The sequence below is a fragment of the Agelaius phoeniceus genome, chromosome 13 (assembly GCF_051311805.1).
Source record: "Agelaius phoeniceus isolate bAgePho1 chromosome 13, bAgePho1.hap1, whole genome shotgun sequence".
Lineage (NCBI taxonomy): Eukaryota > Metazoa > Chordata > Aves > Passeriformes > Icteridae > Agelaius > Agelaius phoeniceus.
Genome location: NC_135277.1, coordinates 15,800,073 through 15,818,781, shown reverse-complemented (window position 1 = coordinate 15,818,781; position 18,709 = coordinate 15,800,073). Strand labels below are relative to the sequence as shown.

At 42.3% G+C, this 18,709-nt stretch overlaps 2 protein-coding genes across 3 annotated transcripts; both read right to left on the bottom strand.

Moving 5' to 3' along the window:
- Positions 1-2,554: 2,554 nt before the first annotated feature.
- Positions 2,555-11,015, bottom strand: PSMA4 (proteasome 20S subunit alpha 4). The gene is made up of 9 exons (XM_054641869.2): positions 10,958-11,015; positions 10,674-10,751; positions 10,422-10,464; positions 9,474-9,636; positions 8,085-8,162; positions 7,764-7,852; positions 6,803-6,933; positions 6,463-6,586; positions 2,555-6,021 (listed from the first exon to the last, which is right to left on the bottom strand). The coding sequence occupies exons 2-9, from the start codon at positions 10,674-10,676 to the stop codon at positions 5,867-5,869; spliced, it is 786 nt and encodes a 261-aa protein (XP_054497844.1). The 5' UTR covers positions 10,677-10,751; positions 10,958-11,015; the 3' UTR covers positions 2,555-5,866.
- Positions 11,016-11,763: 748 nt separating this feature from the next.
- HYKK (hydroxylysine kinase) lies at positions 11,764-18,567 on the bottom strand. 2 transcript variants are annotated; one of them, XM_054641865.2, is made up of 6 exons: positions 18,221-18,567; positions 16,347-16,426; positions 15,726-16,063; positions 14,863-15,005; positions 12,837-13,020; positions 11,764-12,227 (listed from the first exon to the last, which is right to left on the bottom strand). In XM_054641865.2, exons 1-6 carry the CDS (start codon positions 18,284-18,286, stop codon positions 11,764-11,766), a joined length of 1,275 nt encoding a protein of 424 aa, XP_054497840.2. In that variant the 5' UTR covers positions 18,287-18,567. The 2 variants fall into 2 exon arrangements, with proteins under 2 accessions (XP_054497840.2, XP_054497842.2); XM_054641867.2 differs by lacking the exon at positions 18,221-18,567 and adding an exon at positions 16,532-17,124.
- Positions 18,568-18,709: the final 142 nt, after the last annotated feature.

Below are 18,709 nucleotides of genomic sequence, written 5' to 3'. Positions count from 1 at the left end.
CCGCTGTAGCACCAGCGCTCGATAACCCCGGCACAGCCACCCGGGCAACGCCGGCTGCGTCTGCACTGTGCGGCTGGGAGGGTGCGAGTGTAAGTGACTTCTGGCGAAAAAAAAAATATTTAATTTCCATTGCATTTGAAACACTCTGTAGGGTTTTTTTTTTTTTTTTGTAAGTTTCTAAATCAGTACGATTTTTTAAAGTTTCTAATTTAGAATATTTTGGAACTTTTAATCTAAAATAGATAAACTAATGCAAGCTAAAAAGACATAGGATATTTCCACGTCTTTAGGTATATTACAGATATACAACATATATAATAAATACTCAGTACAAAACACCACTTTTTTCTGTATCAGATAAATAAAATCTATTACAAAAGACAACTTCCAACACACACATTGTGAAATTTAATCAGTGATTTTTCCTAAATCATCTTAATGGAAATTTATAGTGTACACATTGCCAAAAAAATAGAAGCAGCTGGCAATAACACATTTTTTACATCTAAGACAGTGTTTAGTATTTCATAGAGAGAAAAGACGTGGAAGGGCTAAATGACTTTACTGTGTTAATCAGCTTGTACATGAAAAGTGCTAGATACCACATTCCTCAGGAAAATAGTCCTTATTTAACTCAAATAATTTTAGCAACTTTATACCTTTCTAAAATGAGCCCTACCCAAACAGCAATTTCATTAATCATGTTGTTGATTTTCAAAATTCTTTTATACCAGTTGTTTATTTTACAGAAAAACTGCATGTCTCTGTGTAAACAGTGAATCTTTTCAATGACCAAAACAGAATACTGGAGCATTTCAATCCCTTTCTTAATTTTTAGCCCCATGTTTTTCTGTATTATCTTTTCCTGCAGCCATATTTGGGTTGTGCACGTCTGTGCAGGCTGTACAAGCACACACAAAAGGCTGCTTACACAGGAGTTTCTTCCAGCACACTTCTAGTGATAGGCTGTATTGATTTGAATGCTCTGCAGTAAATATGGTCATTTTATATATTAAGAATCCATTTGTATATGACATATCTTCTACAGTCAAAATATTTGTGTAAAGGATGCAGCATGCTCTTATTTTGAAATGCTTAATGTATATGCAGTTGTCAACTCAAGATTTTATAGTAAATGAAAAATATATTTTAGCCCAAAACAGGGCACAAACACTCACTTTTTTTTTTTTTTTGGTGACACTCTAGTTCTGCTATTTTCTGAGTGCTTCAAGAATTACTGGGCAATATTTGTACTGAAATTGCAACTCTGTAGTTTTGATGGAAGCTGGTTCACTACCACACTGCACCTGGTGTTCCTAACATGAGATTATCAGGTAAAATCTGTATTTCTGAGCAGTGCAGCTGATGCATTTTAGAGCCATAGTGTGTTGTTACCAATGTTGAACATGGCTGCCACTAGAACGTGCAGGACATAGGAAACTGGTTTTATTACATAACTGTGGATTTGTGTGCAGCTGGGTCCTAACTAGGCAAAACAGATGCTGTGGGATATAAAAGGATTAAACTGTCTGGGTTACATGCCTAACATTTTGCTAAATATTTTATGTAGCATCATCTGGCCCATGTTAATTATGTTGTATTATTACTGGTTTAGAAAACACTAGTTATAAATAAGTAGATGTTTTTTCCTGCTGCTTTGAACTTGGAGCAGAATGTCAATAGTATCAGCAGCATATTAAGTTTACTATTTACCATTAAGTGAAAGCCTAAACAATTACATGAGTAATGCTGTCTTTCAAAGGACCCTTGTCAGCAGGAGGTGACATCTGAAGGTCCCTGCTAAAGCACACTCTGAGAATCTGCAATAAATTGGCTGATGGCAGCTTTTACTGTGCACTGAAGAATAGTTTAACTGGAAAGCCAAATGCCAAATTAAACCCGGATAAAAATAGCCAGCTGCTCAATTCTATTTGTAAAATGAGAAATGTTCTAAAAACTTTGTGAAGCTGAATTTTCTCCAGATTAAAGCCAGTGAATGGTACTCTTAGATCCAGATTGGGTAAACTTCAGTGGGTTTTCATATTGTAGTAGAGATAACTGCAATTAAAACTTGAAAATTAGGATCATTTTTACTACAGAAGAACATAGCAGGAAACACTCTTTAAAGAAAATGAAACATTTAAATAAGTCTTAGGATCTTCACCAGTCTAAAACGAAACAATTTCTCTCATGTATGAAGTATTTGAGTGCACCAGCTTCTTGGACTTACATGTCTTGTATACTGAGCAGTGTTATCCATGTATCTCAGTCCTGAGGCCTCTGAAACCACTGAACACCTTTCAATAATTATATTCATTTTCACAACACATTTGATTAAATTTTCATACACTTTATTTAAATTTTCCTTATTTAAGGTTATGAAGAGAAAGAATAAATAATTACCTTGGAAATACATACGAAACCAGAAGCAGCTGTCAAATTTAACATCAGGAGTTTTTTGTTGTCTCTTAATTCAGGTGCTTTTGTAACTGACAAGTAAAATATTTGGATGAAGAGGGAAGCATACCTAAAGGAGGTCATATAAGAAGCAGTCTTGGAAGTTAATTTGACTTTATTTGAACAGAATACAGTCACCTAGAAAACAAGCTAACTATTTTTAAACACTGACAGATGCAAGAGACACCACAGGTAATTATTGGAGAAGCAGTAGTTTCATTATCTCTTAAACTACTTAGAATAACAAACCACATTACAATTTCTTAGGACAATCTATTTGTGAATATTTGCATATTTGCCCTAACAAGTTCTATCATGCACTCAAGTGAGATATAAGCTAACCAGTTTTTTAAGTTTACAAACATCCTATTATGCAAACAATATTAAGTAAATACTTCTACCTAACTGGAAAAATCTGTCACCTTCCACAGCACCACATGAATATCTTGTTTTAAAATAACATTAAATCCACAGCAATAGCTAAATATTTTAAATACTTATGTATTACACTGTAAACTCTATGTAAACACTACGTACACCAAAAAAAACATACAAAGAACAGGAAGATCATTTTGATTAGCAAAGATACCTCAAATGTATCGCCAGAATCATTTTTCTGTTCTTACGACTTATCCCCAAACCACTCCCAGAAAAGGCACAGTTGGTGGTGATTTTTTTTTAATTTTTTTTTTTTTTAAACACACAAAGCCAGAATCAATACAACAGGCCAATGCAGTCAAACACTGCTCTTATTTCTAGGAAGAACAGGAAAGAAACTTGCATTAGTGTCCAGATGGCTCAGGAAGATTCTAATAAAGAAAGATCTCCAGCATCTGCTTACTGCCCTAGGCTCAAATGCAGAAACTAATCCCAAATTAAATTTTGGTTAGGAGAACTTGGCTGTACATCTTGGACATGACTGCCAGCTAGAGTTACTTGCCTATTCCAAGGCAGTACTGAGGCTCAGCTCACAATCAGCTATTAATGGCACTCAGGAGAGATGATGGTTTTTTAAATTAAACTGGTAATTACTGTTCAAAGATTATACTCAAGAAGTATTAGACAATATTTCTTCCACTTTGTGCAAACAAAACCTTTAAATAAATAGATCTTTTAAAACTTATTACAATGCTTCAATACATTTATTAAAGTCATTCCAACTTTTTATTATTACAGTATTTAAAAAGTTCTCCTTTACCAGCAAATGATGCCATGTTTGGCAAGAAAATGATATTGGCCATTCTTTCAACCAAAATATGCATATTTGAGTTATCCCCATTTTTTTAGAAAAGAATGCTTCTAAGAAAAATATTTTACTAAGTCTATATTCTAAGATACCTGATAATACTTACACTATTACACTAAACAAACTGCCTTTTATGAACTATATACACTGATGACACAATCTCAGATGCACTAACACTTTCCCAGAAGACAGAAAGCATTGCTGGAATCTATCATATATTGTTGCAAGTAATCTTTGAGAAGTGAGAAAAAACTCCATTTTGGCATTGCTGCTTTTAGAGCATTTTCCAAGTACTTGTATAACCATCATCAGCAATCCAGAAATCTGCAAAAGATGCTGATATATTGCATTCATGGTATCAAAAAATAGAAAGATCAAGCACTGAATTTTTACATAAAATAGAGCTTGAGGTATTTATACAATCCTTTATAATGGAGATTAAATATTACCCATTGCATGTTGTCTGCAACTACTCAGGACTTGTTACATGAAATAGCATTCCTGTATTGTTATTTGGAAGACCTACTGTTGCACAAGGTGTAAATAAGTCAGTAAACTTTCATCAGCTATCAAATTTGAGTATTAACAAAGTGCTGTCCAAGTTCAGTGCTAAAGACTAAAGCAATTGGGCTGCACCAAGGCTTAGAGAATGACCAAGCAGGTCCTGCAGAGAGCCCACAGCCTCCCCCTCTCTGAACAGAGGCTGCCAGTGAGTGCAGGACAACTACACAAGCTGCAGCACAGACATCTTGAGTCAGATTCCTTCCCTCTGTTCTCCACAGTGACTCTTCCAGCAGTGAATTCAAAAATGGGTTTATAGTCAGGAGGAAGGGTCATTTCTGGCCATGTTGACAAAGTACATTTTAGTCAAAAATGTCTGAGATGGATTAAACCAACAAAACACTGGATGGATTCACCCTGTTTCTTTAAATGGTCATATTAAATCCTGTATCCATCAGTTATCCTTTGGGGTAAGAAAACCAAACCAACCTTACAAGATCAATACAATGCAGGGTGGGCACAAAGGGGCTGGATCACTGCTGTTATGGTTTGAAATTCAGCAAGGCCTCACTTTTAAGCATTCAGGCTTTTCACTTTGCTTTTGATATCTGAATTGGGTGCACAGCAATTTTCAGTAACTTTTTCTTTTGTTCACTCCTGATCCCTTTTTTTTTCAGAAGTAGAAGAGATTTTTGCTAATCTGACAATCATACTTTTTTGCCTTCAGTAGAGGGGCAAGCTGGACAAAAATGACTGATTCCTAATGAATGCAATTAATTGGTGGTTAACTGGGTAGTTTTTTTGACTGGTGTGTCAGAGAAAGGAATCAAATTCACTGGGGAAGTATCAGTAACACTCAACTAAACATAAAACATCTTCATTTCCTTTCAGGATAAAATGTGAAGTAGTCAACATGGCCTAAAAATCATGCACTATTTTACTTACCTATTTGTACTTTGACAAGATAAAGCATTTTCACATGGCCTTTGCAAATGTCTTTCTAGTTTGTGTGAATATAACTAGTGTTGTATGATTAATTCCTTAGAAAACACATGCACTTGTGAAGGCTATGATAAACTGAACACATTTGCTACAGGGCATTTTTATAACACTACTGCTTGCAAGACCATCAGTTTGACAGAGCCTGCTATAGAACAAAATAGGCCAAAACTAAAACTTGGCATGCCAGCACACTTTAATTCTGTATTTGTGAAATGACTTTTCAAACTTAGGAGCTCTTTTCACTACCTTTAAAGGAAAACCCACACATACACACAAAATTCTAACAATTCTAACACCATATTTGTTCTTTACCAACTAGCATATACCTTGTTTTAATGGTTTAAAGCAATTAAATTCCTCAAGACTGTGCATATCCAGGCATTACTGAGGAAATAAAGACACCCATCACTATTCTTCTTAAATTTTATTCCATAATAAAAAATAGAAGATGAAAGAAAGAGTGTTCAAGAATTAAAGCAATTATTGGTCAATGTAAGGAGCAGTAAACTAATTATCTAAATGATGACTAAGGACCTGGTTCATCAAAAGTACTTCTGGGTCCTCCATGGCACAGCTGCAAGGCTTCTACAGCACAAAAATCCAGATTATCTTTTGCTGAAGCAGGTCCTTTATTATCTAGAGAACACTTGATTTCATATTCTATTTATCCTTCTCTTTTTGTTCTTTCTCCTTCTTTTCACGTTCAGCTTTTGCTTCCTCCTCCTCATGTTGTTTTATCAATTGTTCCACCTCCTTTTGCTTCAGAACCCTTATTACTGTCTTTCCGTTCTCTCTTGTCAGTGTTGCAATTTCAACTGAAACACATGGAACAGACAGCAGCGTTTAGGCAGAGCAATCATCAGCAGGGCAAGGTTTGAGATTACAAGAGACAGTGAGGCAGAAGGCTCCAAAGCTCCGTGTGCCAGGCAGCCTGGCTGCAGGCATCACCCCCAGCTCCCTGCTGCAGCACAGCACAGCACAGCACAGCAGCAGGGCAGCTCCTCTCAGGGCTCTGCTCCCCGACACGCAGGCATTCCAATCCCCAAGCTGCAGCCTAGCCTCTGGAGCTGGCCCACACGGCCCAGCAGCCTGCACTAAGCTAGCTGAATGCCTCTCAGGCTAAGGCTGAGAACTGCTGCATCTTCTGAAAACACTTCTTGTGACAACTAACACTCCAGTGAGCCACATCTGGAATATGTGCACTCACACTCCCTTTGTTTAAGCAGAAGGTGCCATCCCGTGTGGAGAACGCTCACCTTTCTCAGCAGAGAGCTTGCTGACATCCATGGTCTTGTTTAGAACCTTAATGGCCAATGCCAGGGCAGTCTTTAAGGTCATTTCCCCTTCTTTGTAGTCTTGCTTCAGCATTGACACAGCTGCCTGTAAATTTCACAGAAATTAAAACTTTGGGCAGTCAACCACACAGCCAGGGTGTGGGGTTTTGCCAGATAATACTAACACATGAGTTAACAGCAGCATTCCTACAATTACCTGTAAATCTCTCCTGCATTAATAATTAACAACTCAGCTTAATTAATACAGTACAATTTACACCTTTTAACTTGTCTTTTTGAGAAGAAAAAACCCAGAACTTACAGCACTATTATTCCCAATGCATGTGGCTTTCCACCCTCCATAATTTCCACTAGGATCACTTTGGTACAGCTGAAATCCATAATGCTTATCCCAGCCAATATAGAGCAATGAAACACCAAAAGGACGTTTTCCTGTTGAAAAGAAGGCTATTAGCAACCTAAATTTAGTAACAAGATTGGTCATGAGTTACAATTATTTTCTTTGATTTCATTTTTCAATCTATTCCTGTGAACTAGGGTTTAACACAGTTCTGTACTTCTGTTGCTTGAGATAAGCACGCCAGCATTTCCTTCTAAGTCGTGGAGGGGAAGGCAGCAGAGATTTATTCCATTTAACCTTAAAAGCAGTTCATTTGTGTCTCCACAAATTGTAATTTACTATCTCAGGACTTTAAATCAAAATGTAGTATTTCAAGTATGTAGCTTAGCTGTTAAAGCATTTAACTTAGCAATGTCAAAAGCCAGGTAATTTAAAAGGTAATTCTCACTACATATATGTAAAACAATGAAACAACAGAATCATCAGTTCACATACTAAGGAACACTCCTTACAATATCATTTTCTAACATGCTGCTTGAGCCACTGATACCCCTACATACAGCCTTGTTTTTCATTCATTGTGTCATTATGCTGGATGGGCTCAAAATGTTGAAAGGTTGCCTAAACAATTCTCGTCTGGTCTTCTGATGGCATTCATTAAATGCAAGAGCACCCAAGGCATTCTATGCAATGAGCCAGCATCTCAGCCATCAATTTCCCAAGCCATAAAAAGTAGAAGCCTCAGAAGCAAAAATCAGTAACCATGACTACCCATTCCCTCTTAAATTAGGCTATTTTTTTCCTAAGTAGAAGTTTTTCAGGGAATTCAGTAGAACTGTCCACAGACTTAGATCCTTCACATTATGTAAGAGAATTGTTCTTGAGACATTTAGTAACACAATGATTCATCACACTTCATTACCTCCAAACTGTGTATAAGCCTGCTTGATATCACACAGAGCTGTTACTAGTTGTTCACAAGGAATGGGCTCTTGATACTGTAACAAATACCTAATATCAAAGAGGAGAAAAAAACAGTTTTCAAAACTTGTTTTGCTGATCATATCCTGCACAACATTTAAGAGGAAAGGAGTTCCCAAGTTAAGAGTATCTGTGATCCAGCTGTTCTATTTCAGCCTATTTCTGATCTACTAAATGCATATTCATTCTGATCTACTGCATAAAGAGAGCTGAATGTGGCAGCACAGGTGAGTAAAACCATGTTAGCTGTCAGCAGACCTACCTCTGTGCAATCAGCCTCAGCTCATTTGTTAGAACATTGGCATCTGAAGTTATTCCTGCAACGCTGCACGCCATATCCCTGCAAGAAAAGCATACAAATTAACTGAATTCCTGTCAATCTCCAACCAACCAACTCACATCTTCAGACAGAGGTTCAAGCAGAGCACCTGCTGTTGGGCTTTTCTCATCAAAGCTACACTGCTGCCATACAAAATGGGTTCATCAGCTCCTACCTTCAGGGTGCACCAAAAATATCAGTAACCATTTGCTAAGAGCAGAGGTGGACAGCCAAAGTCAGCAAGTCAGTATGTCAGTTATCCATACAGTTCTGAGAAGAGGGTCATGCCAAGGATGATCAAGTTCTGAGGGGTTTTACAAGAGCCATCAGGCACATGTGTACAGGTGCCTCTCAGGAGGCCACCTGCCACAGCACACCTCAACACTGAAGGAAGCACACAGACGTGACAGGCCTGCAGTGGGAGCCATTGGCTGACACGTGGCATCTGTGAAACTTCAAGGTCTTGGTAGGGCCCTAACAAAAATAAGCACTTCAATCCTTGATTGTTTTGTTGGATCTCAATTTAGTATCTCTTTAGCTCAATCTGATACGCTGCAAACCTTTTGCTACACAAAAAAGATTTTGAAATTAAGAATTTTCCAAAAGATGGAAGGGCCGTTCTAGGTGACTACTCCAGTGTGCTGTTACACTGCCTCCTTGAAAATCCAGTTCTTCCTACCATCCCAGGTGCTTTCAAGATCAACATGGAATGGGAGGCAGACAGGATAGAAAACTATGTATTCCTTTGCAGCTTTTGTCAAGGATGAAGCTCTACCTCCCTTGCAACAAAAAAGCATAATCCATAAAACTCTTTGCTCTGACATCACAAATTTAACTTCCAGGAGCTAGAATGAAAATGGTAATAGACAGACATTTCATCTTTGCTATAACTGTGGCAAAGAAGCCTAAGGCACATTTTACCCAGTTACCTCAGACTTTTTGAGCCACCAAAGAAAAACAGATGTGGAAAAGGAGCTGAAATAGCAGGGTGATTTTTGTGTGCACTCCTTATTCTGCCCTCCAATGGTATTTTGTAAAGCTGAGACTTCCCAGTTTTCTTAACTGCTACAGTACCATTACCTTGTATGGTGTAGTACCAACAAACAGGCTATTCCAACTAGAAAATTCTCCTGGAGATATAAAAACACCCAGCAATACTTCTACTTTAGAAGGGGAACTACTAAAGTGAACAACGACAGAATAGTCATACTTGTCTAAAACACCAAACAAAAAGATTATCAACACTTCAAATAAAATAAGACCAGGTTATGTGCTAATCAGCACTTTGCTGTTAATAACATCACAGGACATATAATCACCATTTCAACTTACTCATTAAGTTTGTATATTTTCTCTGAGAAAAACACTTCATCGAGAAGCTTGTGAATGTTGCGCCGCTCTGCTGCCAGCAGGACTCCATCGTTTGCTAGAATTCCCAGGCAAGTGCCTGCGTGGCCAATGGCCTCCATGGCATACTCGACCTGGTACAGGCGACCTGGGGAACGATTGCAACTCCTGTCATCAAAAAATGACACTGAACAAGACCAACCGCACAAGGTGACTGAAAGTTACAAGAATTTGACAAGTGCTCATTGTCCCATCTACTTCTTCAGTCTCTTACCAGTCAATTGTAAATTAACTGGCTGAAAAGGAGGAAGGAATCAGAGAAGGAAAATAAGGTAATACTGGACATGGCCCACTGGGGAAAAAAATCCTTTCTATAAAAAAACCAAACAAACCCACCTTTCTATAAAAAAAAAACCCTTCTATTAAAAAAACCAAAAAAATTAAAGAACTCTGTGCTGTAGTAGAATAACCCAAGATAAATTTTAAATAAACAAAATATTTTATACTGGATTTCTTGGGTTCTTCCCATCCAAGAAGTAAGAAAACATGGCTTGTACGTACTTGTTTCAGCATGTGCAAGAATAACAAGGAAAGGCGTGACTGCACCCGCAGGACATTATCCATTCTCAGGGGACAGTGACAAAATCTAACCATGCTCAAATGAGAGATAAATGGTTATTTCAAAAACACGGCACATGATACTATTCACTAATGGGACTCAGTCTCATTATTGCTTCAATCAGAATGAATTTGAAAGTGTCCACTTTGGACCCTTGCTGTCCATACAGAACTGGGTGTAGGCAAATATGATATCTGTAATTCATATTCAGAGAGAAACACGCTACTAACAACCCCCTTTGTGCAAGTGTTTTGATAGTTGTGAGAAGACAGAACAGTTAGAGTTGACTTGAAAGGGTCGGGTTAAAAAAATACCTTCTGGAGAAAATATTGTAGTTCTGGAGTCATATCTTCGAGACTGTAAAAGGAATAGCTCAGTAAGTATCACCAGTCTCTTGTCACCAACGCCATAAAGCCCCTATATAACAGACCCAGCCATTCGGTGACCTCAGGCTGGTCACTGGTGCCCGCAGCCCGGCCCCTGCAGTGTGACCGCCGCCCCCGCCCGGGCCGTGACTCGGCAGCACCCGCGGCTCAGCAAAGCTCCAGGGAAGGCGGCTCACTCACCATGGTGCTGGCGACGCGCCAGGGGCAGAGGGCAGCGCGCCGGCAGGAGAGCACGGGGCACGGGAACCGGCACCGGGCCTGCAAGAGAGCACAGGGCACGTGAACCGGGAACCGGCACCGAGCGCACCCGGCATGGCCCCAGGGGGCGCTGCCACCCGCGCCCGCACTGCACAGTCATCCTCAGCGCGAGGGTGAACGCAGAACGCGAGGGCCGCGCCGCCTCCCGCGGCGCGCAGAGATGCGTCCCGCGCCCCACCGCCCACCCGCCGCCCGTCTTCACTCACGGCGGGCCGGAGGCAACCGCTGGGCCGGGCGGGGGGCGGCGAGGCCCAGCCGGCGGGCAAGAACCGGGCGCTGCGGCCGCGCCCGAACCTTCACCGCCGCGTCGGAAATGGCCGCCGCGCCTGCGCGGTGCCGCGTGCCAGCCTGAGGCGGGGCCTGCGCCCTTTCCTGCCGCCGGGGGCGGCGCTGGCGCGCGCGGCCCGCAGTGTCACGTGCGGGTGGCCGGGCTCCGCCGAAAGGGGCGGGAAACGGCCCCGCCCGCCGTGCGAGGGCAGGTAATGGTCACACCGCGTCCCGGCGTGAGGGCCGGTAACAGTCACAGCACACCCCCGGCGTGAGGGCCGGTAACGGTCACAGCACACCCCCGGCGTGAGGGCCGGTAACGGTCACAGCACACCCCCGGCGTGAGGGCCGGTAACGGTCACAGCACACCCCCGGCGTGAGGGCCGGTAACGGTCACAGCACACCCCCGGCGTGAGGGCCGGTAACGGTCACAGCACACCCCCGGCGTGAAGGCCGGTAACGGTCACAGTACACCCCTGCCGTGAGGGCGGGAAAGAGCCCGGCTCCTGCCATGAGGGTGCAAAATGGTCACGTATACCCTCCCCCCGCTGTGAGGGCGGTAATGACCAGGCCCCTGTACGCGCCGTGGGGGCGGTAATGGTTTTCTCTCCCGGGGAAATGAGCCGGGGTTTTCTCTCCCGGGGTCCCGCCCTGCCCCCGGACGCGCCCCATCCAGCTCAGACAGCGCCGCCTTTATTGCTTTATTCAGTGCGGTGTCACCCCCGGTACCTCAGCAGCCGCGGACCTACGGGGCAGGTGCGTGGTGCGTGTACGCCTGGGCAGTCTCAAACCACTTCTTCTCCACAGCTTCCTGGCCCACCTCGAACATTGTCATTAAGTGTTTCCAGCCAGTTTTTGCCGTGATTGTGAGGTACTCCTTGTTCTCTGGGTACAGAAGAGCTGTGTGGGCAGCGATGACGAGGGACTGTGCAAACCTCCCACTCACCAGGAGAAAGAGGGCACCTCTCTCCTCAGCAGTGAGCGGCAGGATGCTCTCAAACCCTGCGAGAACATGTCCCCCAACACTCAGAGGGTCTGGGCTCTCAATCATCATGTACATGATGGCTATCGCAACCTCAAACACATAATATCCATAACTCATGTCGCTGAAGTCCAGGATGCCAGACACTCTGTACTGGGGATTCTCCAGGGAAGCAGAACAGGAGTCTACTAGAATGTTGTGGTCATTAAGGTCTCCATGATTGATACCTAAACACAGAAGAAATAGAAACAGTATTTCATAATTATTAAATAGCTGAAACAGCTTTGGGAAGATGCCTGTCAAACTAACACTCAGCTACAAAACCACACTAGTCCCCTGCAGCATCAAGTGCTGCCTGTCACACCTTTACTGTTTCCTGTGAAGCTCTGCTGCGCTGCCAGATGACCGACAGCAGGGGACAAGAGGGAGCGTTAGGGGATGGCGCTCCAGGCTGCTGTGATCTGCAATGCACTGCGTGTTCACAAACTATAGAACATCATCATCAATATCAATGGCATTTGAATTCCAAATTTTGGATTAAGTACTTATTTGGGCCTTTATGAAAGGTAGCACTGCACTCCATATCTATTTAGTCAGCTGATATAACAGCATGAAAATCATAAATGTAACTGGGAGGAAACTCATCAGAAAAATAAAGAACTGACCCTGACTGGACAGAACATTCCTCTTGGCTTACTGCTGTGTCCATGTCTAGGCTAGGGAAAAGAGATTTACTTTTTTTGCTGGTTTTGTTTTCCTTCTCTACAGAGCCAAACTCCTGTATGAAATTTCTGTGTTTCAGTTCAACATAATTACAATGAGAATAAAATACTCACAGGCTCGGAAACTGCTTAGCTTGGGTATTACTTTGCCTTTGAACTGCTCAATAACTTGCTCCACCACTGCACGGTATTTGTTCTGGCCCAAGGCATAAATGTACTGATCTAGAAGAGGAACATTTGCCAGATTCCAAATGAACTGACCTCGATGCAGACTTTTTACTGATGGATGCTGGAATTTCTTTGGAAAAAGCACACAATAATATAGGCATAAGAAAAATTGCAGACTATATGATTAAAGGGCTTGATTCAAAACCCCTATTAATTTTAACAGGTTTCTAAAAAGACTCACTCAAAAGTACCATGAGTTGGACTGTTGTTTTATATCAAGAATAACCTGAAGAATGATTAAAGCAAGCATCTTAATATCTACATACAGCCTGGATGGTTTTCCCCCATATTTTAGGTACAAAGGTTACCTAAAGTCATTTGTCATTTCAATAATCTAAAAATGCTGTTAACTGTCCATAGGGTGACCTAAGAGAAGCAACTTTGAGCCCCTGCCAAGGCCAGAGTCCCACTCTGGCAGAGCTCAGCCTACACAGCTGGTGCTGCAGAAAGCTGTGGGAGCACCAGAGACACAAAACCTGCCAGCATGCTGGGAGCAGGCACACTCTGTGCTTTTAAAGGTGGGACCTTTGGGGGACAAGCCTTAGGAACAGCTGGTGTGTGGAAAATCCGGAGCACAGCAGTTTATGGAGACGCTGACCATGGCTTTATGCTTATGAAAATTTGCTTTTGTACATCCAGGCCTCACTGCTTCAAACATACAAGGTCCTTAACCCCTCTCTCCCTAGCAAATGGAAGGGATGGTTTGGAAAGTGACATTCAAAGAGGAAAAGCATCTCTCCCACTACACACCCCATGCTTATCTTGGACTCCTCAAATGCTTATTAAGGTGACCTCTGGGCCAGACTGCATCACTGCATAGGGAAAATTTAAAAAAAAAAACACAACTTCCCACAAGAGTAGCTGGCTTCCTTTAAAGAAAAAGGGTACAATAACTATGTTTGAAATTAAAGCTCTTAAAGGTCACTAAATGAGAGTCAAAAGTTGATGGTGTATGAACAAGTACAGAACAGGACCAAGCCTAAACCACCTTGGTGGATGATAATCCATGTGTTAAGGGAATAAAGAGCCTTTTCTATCAGAGTTTCTTCTCAGTAACTACTTCCTCCTTAGCAGGATCAGTCACAGCATATTTTGAGACTAACTTGTTCTAATCACATTTTAAGAGTGTGACCAGTGTATCAGAAGGCAACAGTAAGTTATCTTTCACAATTGAAAATGCTCTTGTAATTTAAGAATGTGCTTAGTAGAACTGGAAATTCACATTTCATAACTGTCTGGAGCTGGTAGCCTGAACATGAGAAGGAAAGGTTAATGAAAGGTTAATAAGTAATATGAGGTCTTTCATGCATCAAACTCAGTACTGGCTGATTAATCAGCTTTATTATCCTGTGTAACTACAGAGTAAAGAACTTCGTTTGCATTAAGACTGAGTGGAAGTGGTGCAAATGGAAGTGGTGCAAATGAGAAGATCTCTGCTGGCACAGCAGGGAGGGTACTAATGTGAAATGGTCACAGTGCTAATGAAGAGAAGTTAGCAAGTCAAAAGGAATTCAAAATAATAGATCAGCCAGTTGAGCACTACACAAAAATCCTTTAAAACAAGCTTGGTGTTCTGTTCTTCTAATTTGAACACCCTAGGGTTCATTCTCCTTTATTTGCCAGGTTTGAAACATTAACAGGTGAGCTTTGCATATATAAAAGAAAACTCTTTATCTCCCTATTCGTGGTACAAAAATGCATTGCAGAAGGATCAGCAGTACCATGTCACTTGCCATGTACTGGGGGAAAGGCTTTAGCCAGCTTGGAGGCTGGCACCTGAGCCATGAGTCACTGACATCTGCAGTCACCAACTTGCATTTTGCAGGTGTGAAAGCTGGCAGCAAGCACGTGAGCAAATGCTGCAGAGACATGGACTGAGAGAGAAGTGTGAGGCTAGAGCATGAGAACTCACCTCTGAGAGCACTTTATCCACGCTGGCAGCGAGCCTCCCAATCTCATACAGAATCTGAGCATTGGTAGTGATTTTTGCTACTGGTGTACCTGGCAGGTAAGTCAGCAGTCTGACCATGAACTTCTTGCTCCCAAGTTCAATACCTGACAAGGAGAGATGCAGTCAGTCACTCTGCTGTGTGCTGAGTAACAGTTAATGCAAGAGGCAAAAAAGGTCTATCCCAGTGTAGAAGTTATCAGATGTAGCTCATAAAAATGCAAAGATTTGATTTACCAGAATGTTGTGTAATAATGTACAAACCTTAACACACTTTAAAAAAATCTGTGCTGAGAAAAACTCGGCACCAAGCAGGGTTGCTCCAGTGCCCGCACACACCCACATAAAGTTTTGCAGCAGAACAGGTCTCAGGAATCCCAAATGTTGTTCAGAAGTTACAGTGACAGTAAAAGCTAAATGCCAACACAATTTTTCTTCCAAGCACTATTAGAGCAACTTATTCTGGCTTCAGAGATGGGCTAGAACTGTATTTTACACCTCTCTGAAGGCAATAATTTCAAGCAGCACGTAGTCAATGAGGCATTTTTAACTTTTCCTGTGTGTGGACACATGTCAGATAAACGTTTTCTCCAATTCCTTAAGCTGAAGTGTTTTCCCAAGTGTTTTCCCAGTTAATTATTACTCTCTCTGAGTTACTTTGCTTCTGATATTTTAACTTTGGACTATTATGGCTGGAATACAGGTCACCTGATGCATATCCCCAGTACTCAAACACAAGCCCAGAGTTCCCTTTAGCATACATACAGTCTGCCATATGGCGAGCTAAGGGTGAGAGCGGGGCAGGACAGGTGCCCACAGTGGCTCACCTCCCGATTCCAGAGACATTATGTTACCATCTTTTGTCAGGTAAGGAGTAGCTGAAGGGAAGCCTTCAGCACTGAGAAACATCATGGCCTGGGTCTGCACTTCAATGAGGTCAGGCTCCTGGCTGTCTTCTGAATTGGTGATTTTGAGGACATACTCATCAGCACCTTCAGCTGAGACACGCACATGGAAGTTCTGATCATCATAGCTGGGGAGTGACCTGATCCAAGATACCTTCAATCCAAATACCCTGTCAACCAATTCAGCTGCCTCTCTCTCATCAAAAGTGGGTTTGGTCAAGGTCTGGGGTTGACAGTCATTTCCAGAAGACATTGTGTCTCTAGGAGAAAAAGAAAAGCTGGATGATCTGATCTGTATTCTGACACCAGAAGGAGTAATTACTGCAACAAAATGCATTCAGCTACTGGAGAACTTTCCTTCATTTATTAAACAAGCAAAGAAAACCAACCCCCTGTGCCAGCTCAGGTTTCTGACATCATAGCTTATCAAATACTTAGGCTGCAACCCCTCCACAGAAAGACTGATAGAGAGATGCACTCAATCTGTTCTGAAGAGCAGACATAAAGGAAAGCTTTTATTCTCATTTCTAGCAGCAGCCTAACCTGGTATTGTTGATAGGTAGGAATGTCTCCCTCAGGAGCAGAGTTGTTGAATCCCTGATCAGGGGTTCTTCAATTTGTGCCTGCAAAAGGCAAGAATTAATTTAGTAAATCATAACGGTAAAGCAGATTAAATCTTTCTGCTTGGCCTTCCAAATTCCTGTGCTTTTAAGAAAGGCAGCACAAACCTGCAGACGCTCGCTCGTCTCTCGCCTGCCCAGCTGCAGGAATCTCGAGCCTCCCCAGACGAGCGCAACCCTTGGACTCGTTGGGAGCCGCGCCAACCTTTGCCCAGCCCGGGGAGGCCGAGGAGCTGCAGAAGCCGCCGTCAGCAGCCGGGGGCCCGCCCGGCCCGGCCCCTGCCTGCCCCGCTGGCTCCGGAGCGCCCCGGGCTCCGCGGAACGCGGGGCTGCGCCCGCTCCGAGCGCGCCCGGGGCCGGCGGCGCCTCCCGGCCGCGAGCAGCGGCGCCGGAGCCTCCCCGCGGCGCAGGAGCGCTGCCCCAGGCCGTGGGCTTTGTTTGCCCGCGGCACGAGAGGGGAGGAACGCTACGACTTCCTGTCACAAAGGCGAAACACTTAAAAAACCCTGCGCCCGCAGCGGGCAGGAGGGAAGACGTCCGTTTTATTCTTTTCTTTAAACCCTTTTATCATCACACCACATCTAAATCTCTGCCAAATGCTTAGACTGAAGACCACATATAAATATATATAACAAACCTGAGGCATCTTGCTCAGGATGTTCTTTAGGCTGTCCCAGAGAAAGCTTTTACTGGGACAATAGGTCTTGTCCTAGAAAATTTGACCCTTAATGAAAATAATGAAAATTAAGATTAATATAGAAATATCTTCTGAAACTCCTAATGAAAAAAGGTAATCTGCTGTAGTTGATGTCCTGCTATGACAGAATTAGGAACCTGAAGAAAAGGGAATTTAGGAAAGACATGCTGAAGAACACCTAACAAACCCCCTCCCCCCAAAACCCAAACAACAACACCTAAAGCATCTTAAGTAAATCAGTTAAAAATCCTCTATCACAAAATTTCAGTATTGTTTGTAATATTAGGGACCCAAAATCGAAAACATTATCTTCATCAAATGCTTATTTTAATCAAATATGGAATTTAGAAAACAGAAACTATTTCCCCAAGAAACAATTTTTTTTCTCTCCAATTTCAGAACAGATGGTAATAAAAGTAATTGACCAAACGCTTCTCACTAGAAATCACAAAATTAAGGGGTTTTTCCCACAAAGAATAGAGCTCTGTAAAATATTTAGGGTTCCCTCTCCTGATTTCTGAGGCCCTGAAGCTTTAGCTCATTGGAGTAAAATCCATACAGTGGGAAAGCATTCTTGCTGTGTTTAACATAGCTGGTTACAGAAATGCACTCCTGAGCTCTGCAAACAAGATTACAATGCACTTTGCACAGCTGTACTCCTTACTCTTGCTTCAGTTGCCAGATTGAACTGCAAAAGCAAAGACCCATAAACTTCTGTGCTTCTCCTGCCTGCCTGGTACTCTGGGGGGAAGCTCACTGTGGTTGTGAGGCAAGGCAGAGTTTGAAGGTTGTACTTTGGCCTGTCTTATTATCTGAAGAAAGATAGACTTGAATAATTTAGCATCCATGAGTTGAACTCCAGTCTAATGTCTGTGCTGGAAGTGAGGGTTGAAGTAGGTTAGTGGTGGACATCCCCAAATCACTTCTGAGGGTCTTATCAGAGTTGTAACCTTGGCCAACAGCTTTTGCTTTAATGCAAGATTTCATCTAGATTCTAAATGAGACATTTTTCAGAAGGGAAAGAAAAAGTTGCTGTCTTACATAGCAAGAGTTCTATTATCATTATAGCACAAGGATTCCACATCACCAGAGTTTCTTACCTCCTCAATGTCTCCCACAGGCAGCTCCTCTAAGCACTGACAATTCCGGGTCCTTGCAGCAGCCATCTGACTCCAGAGCCCCCCAATCCACTCTTTTATACCACTGTTCTTATTGGCTACAGGTGTGGTCTGTTAACATCAGGCCTGCTCCTAATCTTTGGAAATTAGATCAGCTGCAACTCCTTGGGGGATGAGATTACATTCTATACCACCTTCATTTACCCATACTGTATCCCCCTACAAAAAGTTATTAAAAAAGCATTTGATATAACATCCAGAGCGGTGTCTGGAGCAAGCTAAGCCAGAGAACATCCTTCTACACCAGCTAAGCATGCTTTGTGCTTTGTGAGCCCAAACTCACTCCTAACAATTAAATGGAACATGCATCATGATATAATACACAATATTATCCCTTCTTTATTCACCCTGCCCATTCACACACAGGACCCTTTTAAGAGTATTCCTTACTATCTATTCAAAATAGACAGT

Bases quoted from the DNA above. Each gene is read 5' to 3' on its own strand.
- HYKK (XM_054641865.2), bottom strand. From the start codon at position 18,286: ATGGCTGCTGCAAGGACCCGGAATTGTCAGTGCTTAGAGGAGCTGCCT. The intron at 16,064-16,346 runs GTTAGGCTGCTG...TTTTTCTCCTAG, and splicing joins CTACCTATCAACAATACCAG to AGACACAATGTCTTCTGGAA. The intron at 13,021-14,862 runs GTGAGTTCTCAT...CTTTTTCCAAAG, and splicing joins TGGATAAAGTGCTCTCAGAG to AAATTCCAGCATCCATCAGT.
- PSMA4 (XM_054641869.2), bottom strand. The intron at 8,163-9,473 runs GTAAGTTGAAAT...CTTTTCTTGCAG, and splicing joins AAAATATACAAACTTAATGA to GGATATGGCGTGCAGCGTTG. The intron at 7,853-8,084 runs GTAGGTCTGCTG...CTTTGATATTAG, and splicing joins CTGAGGCTGATTGCACAGAG to GTATTTGTTACAGTATCAAG.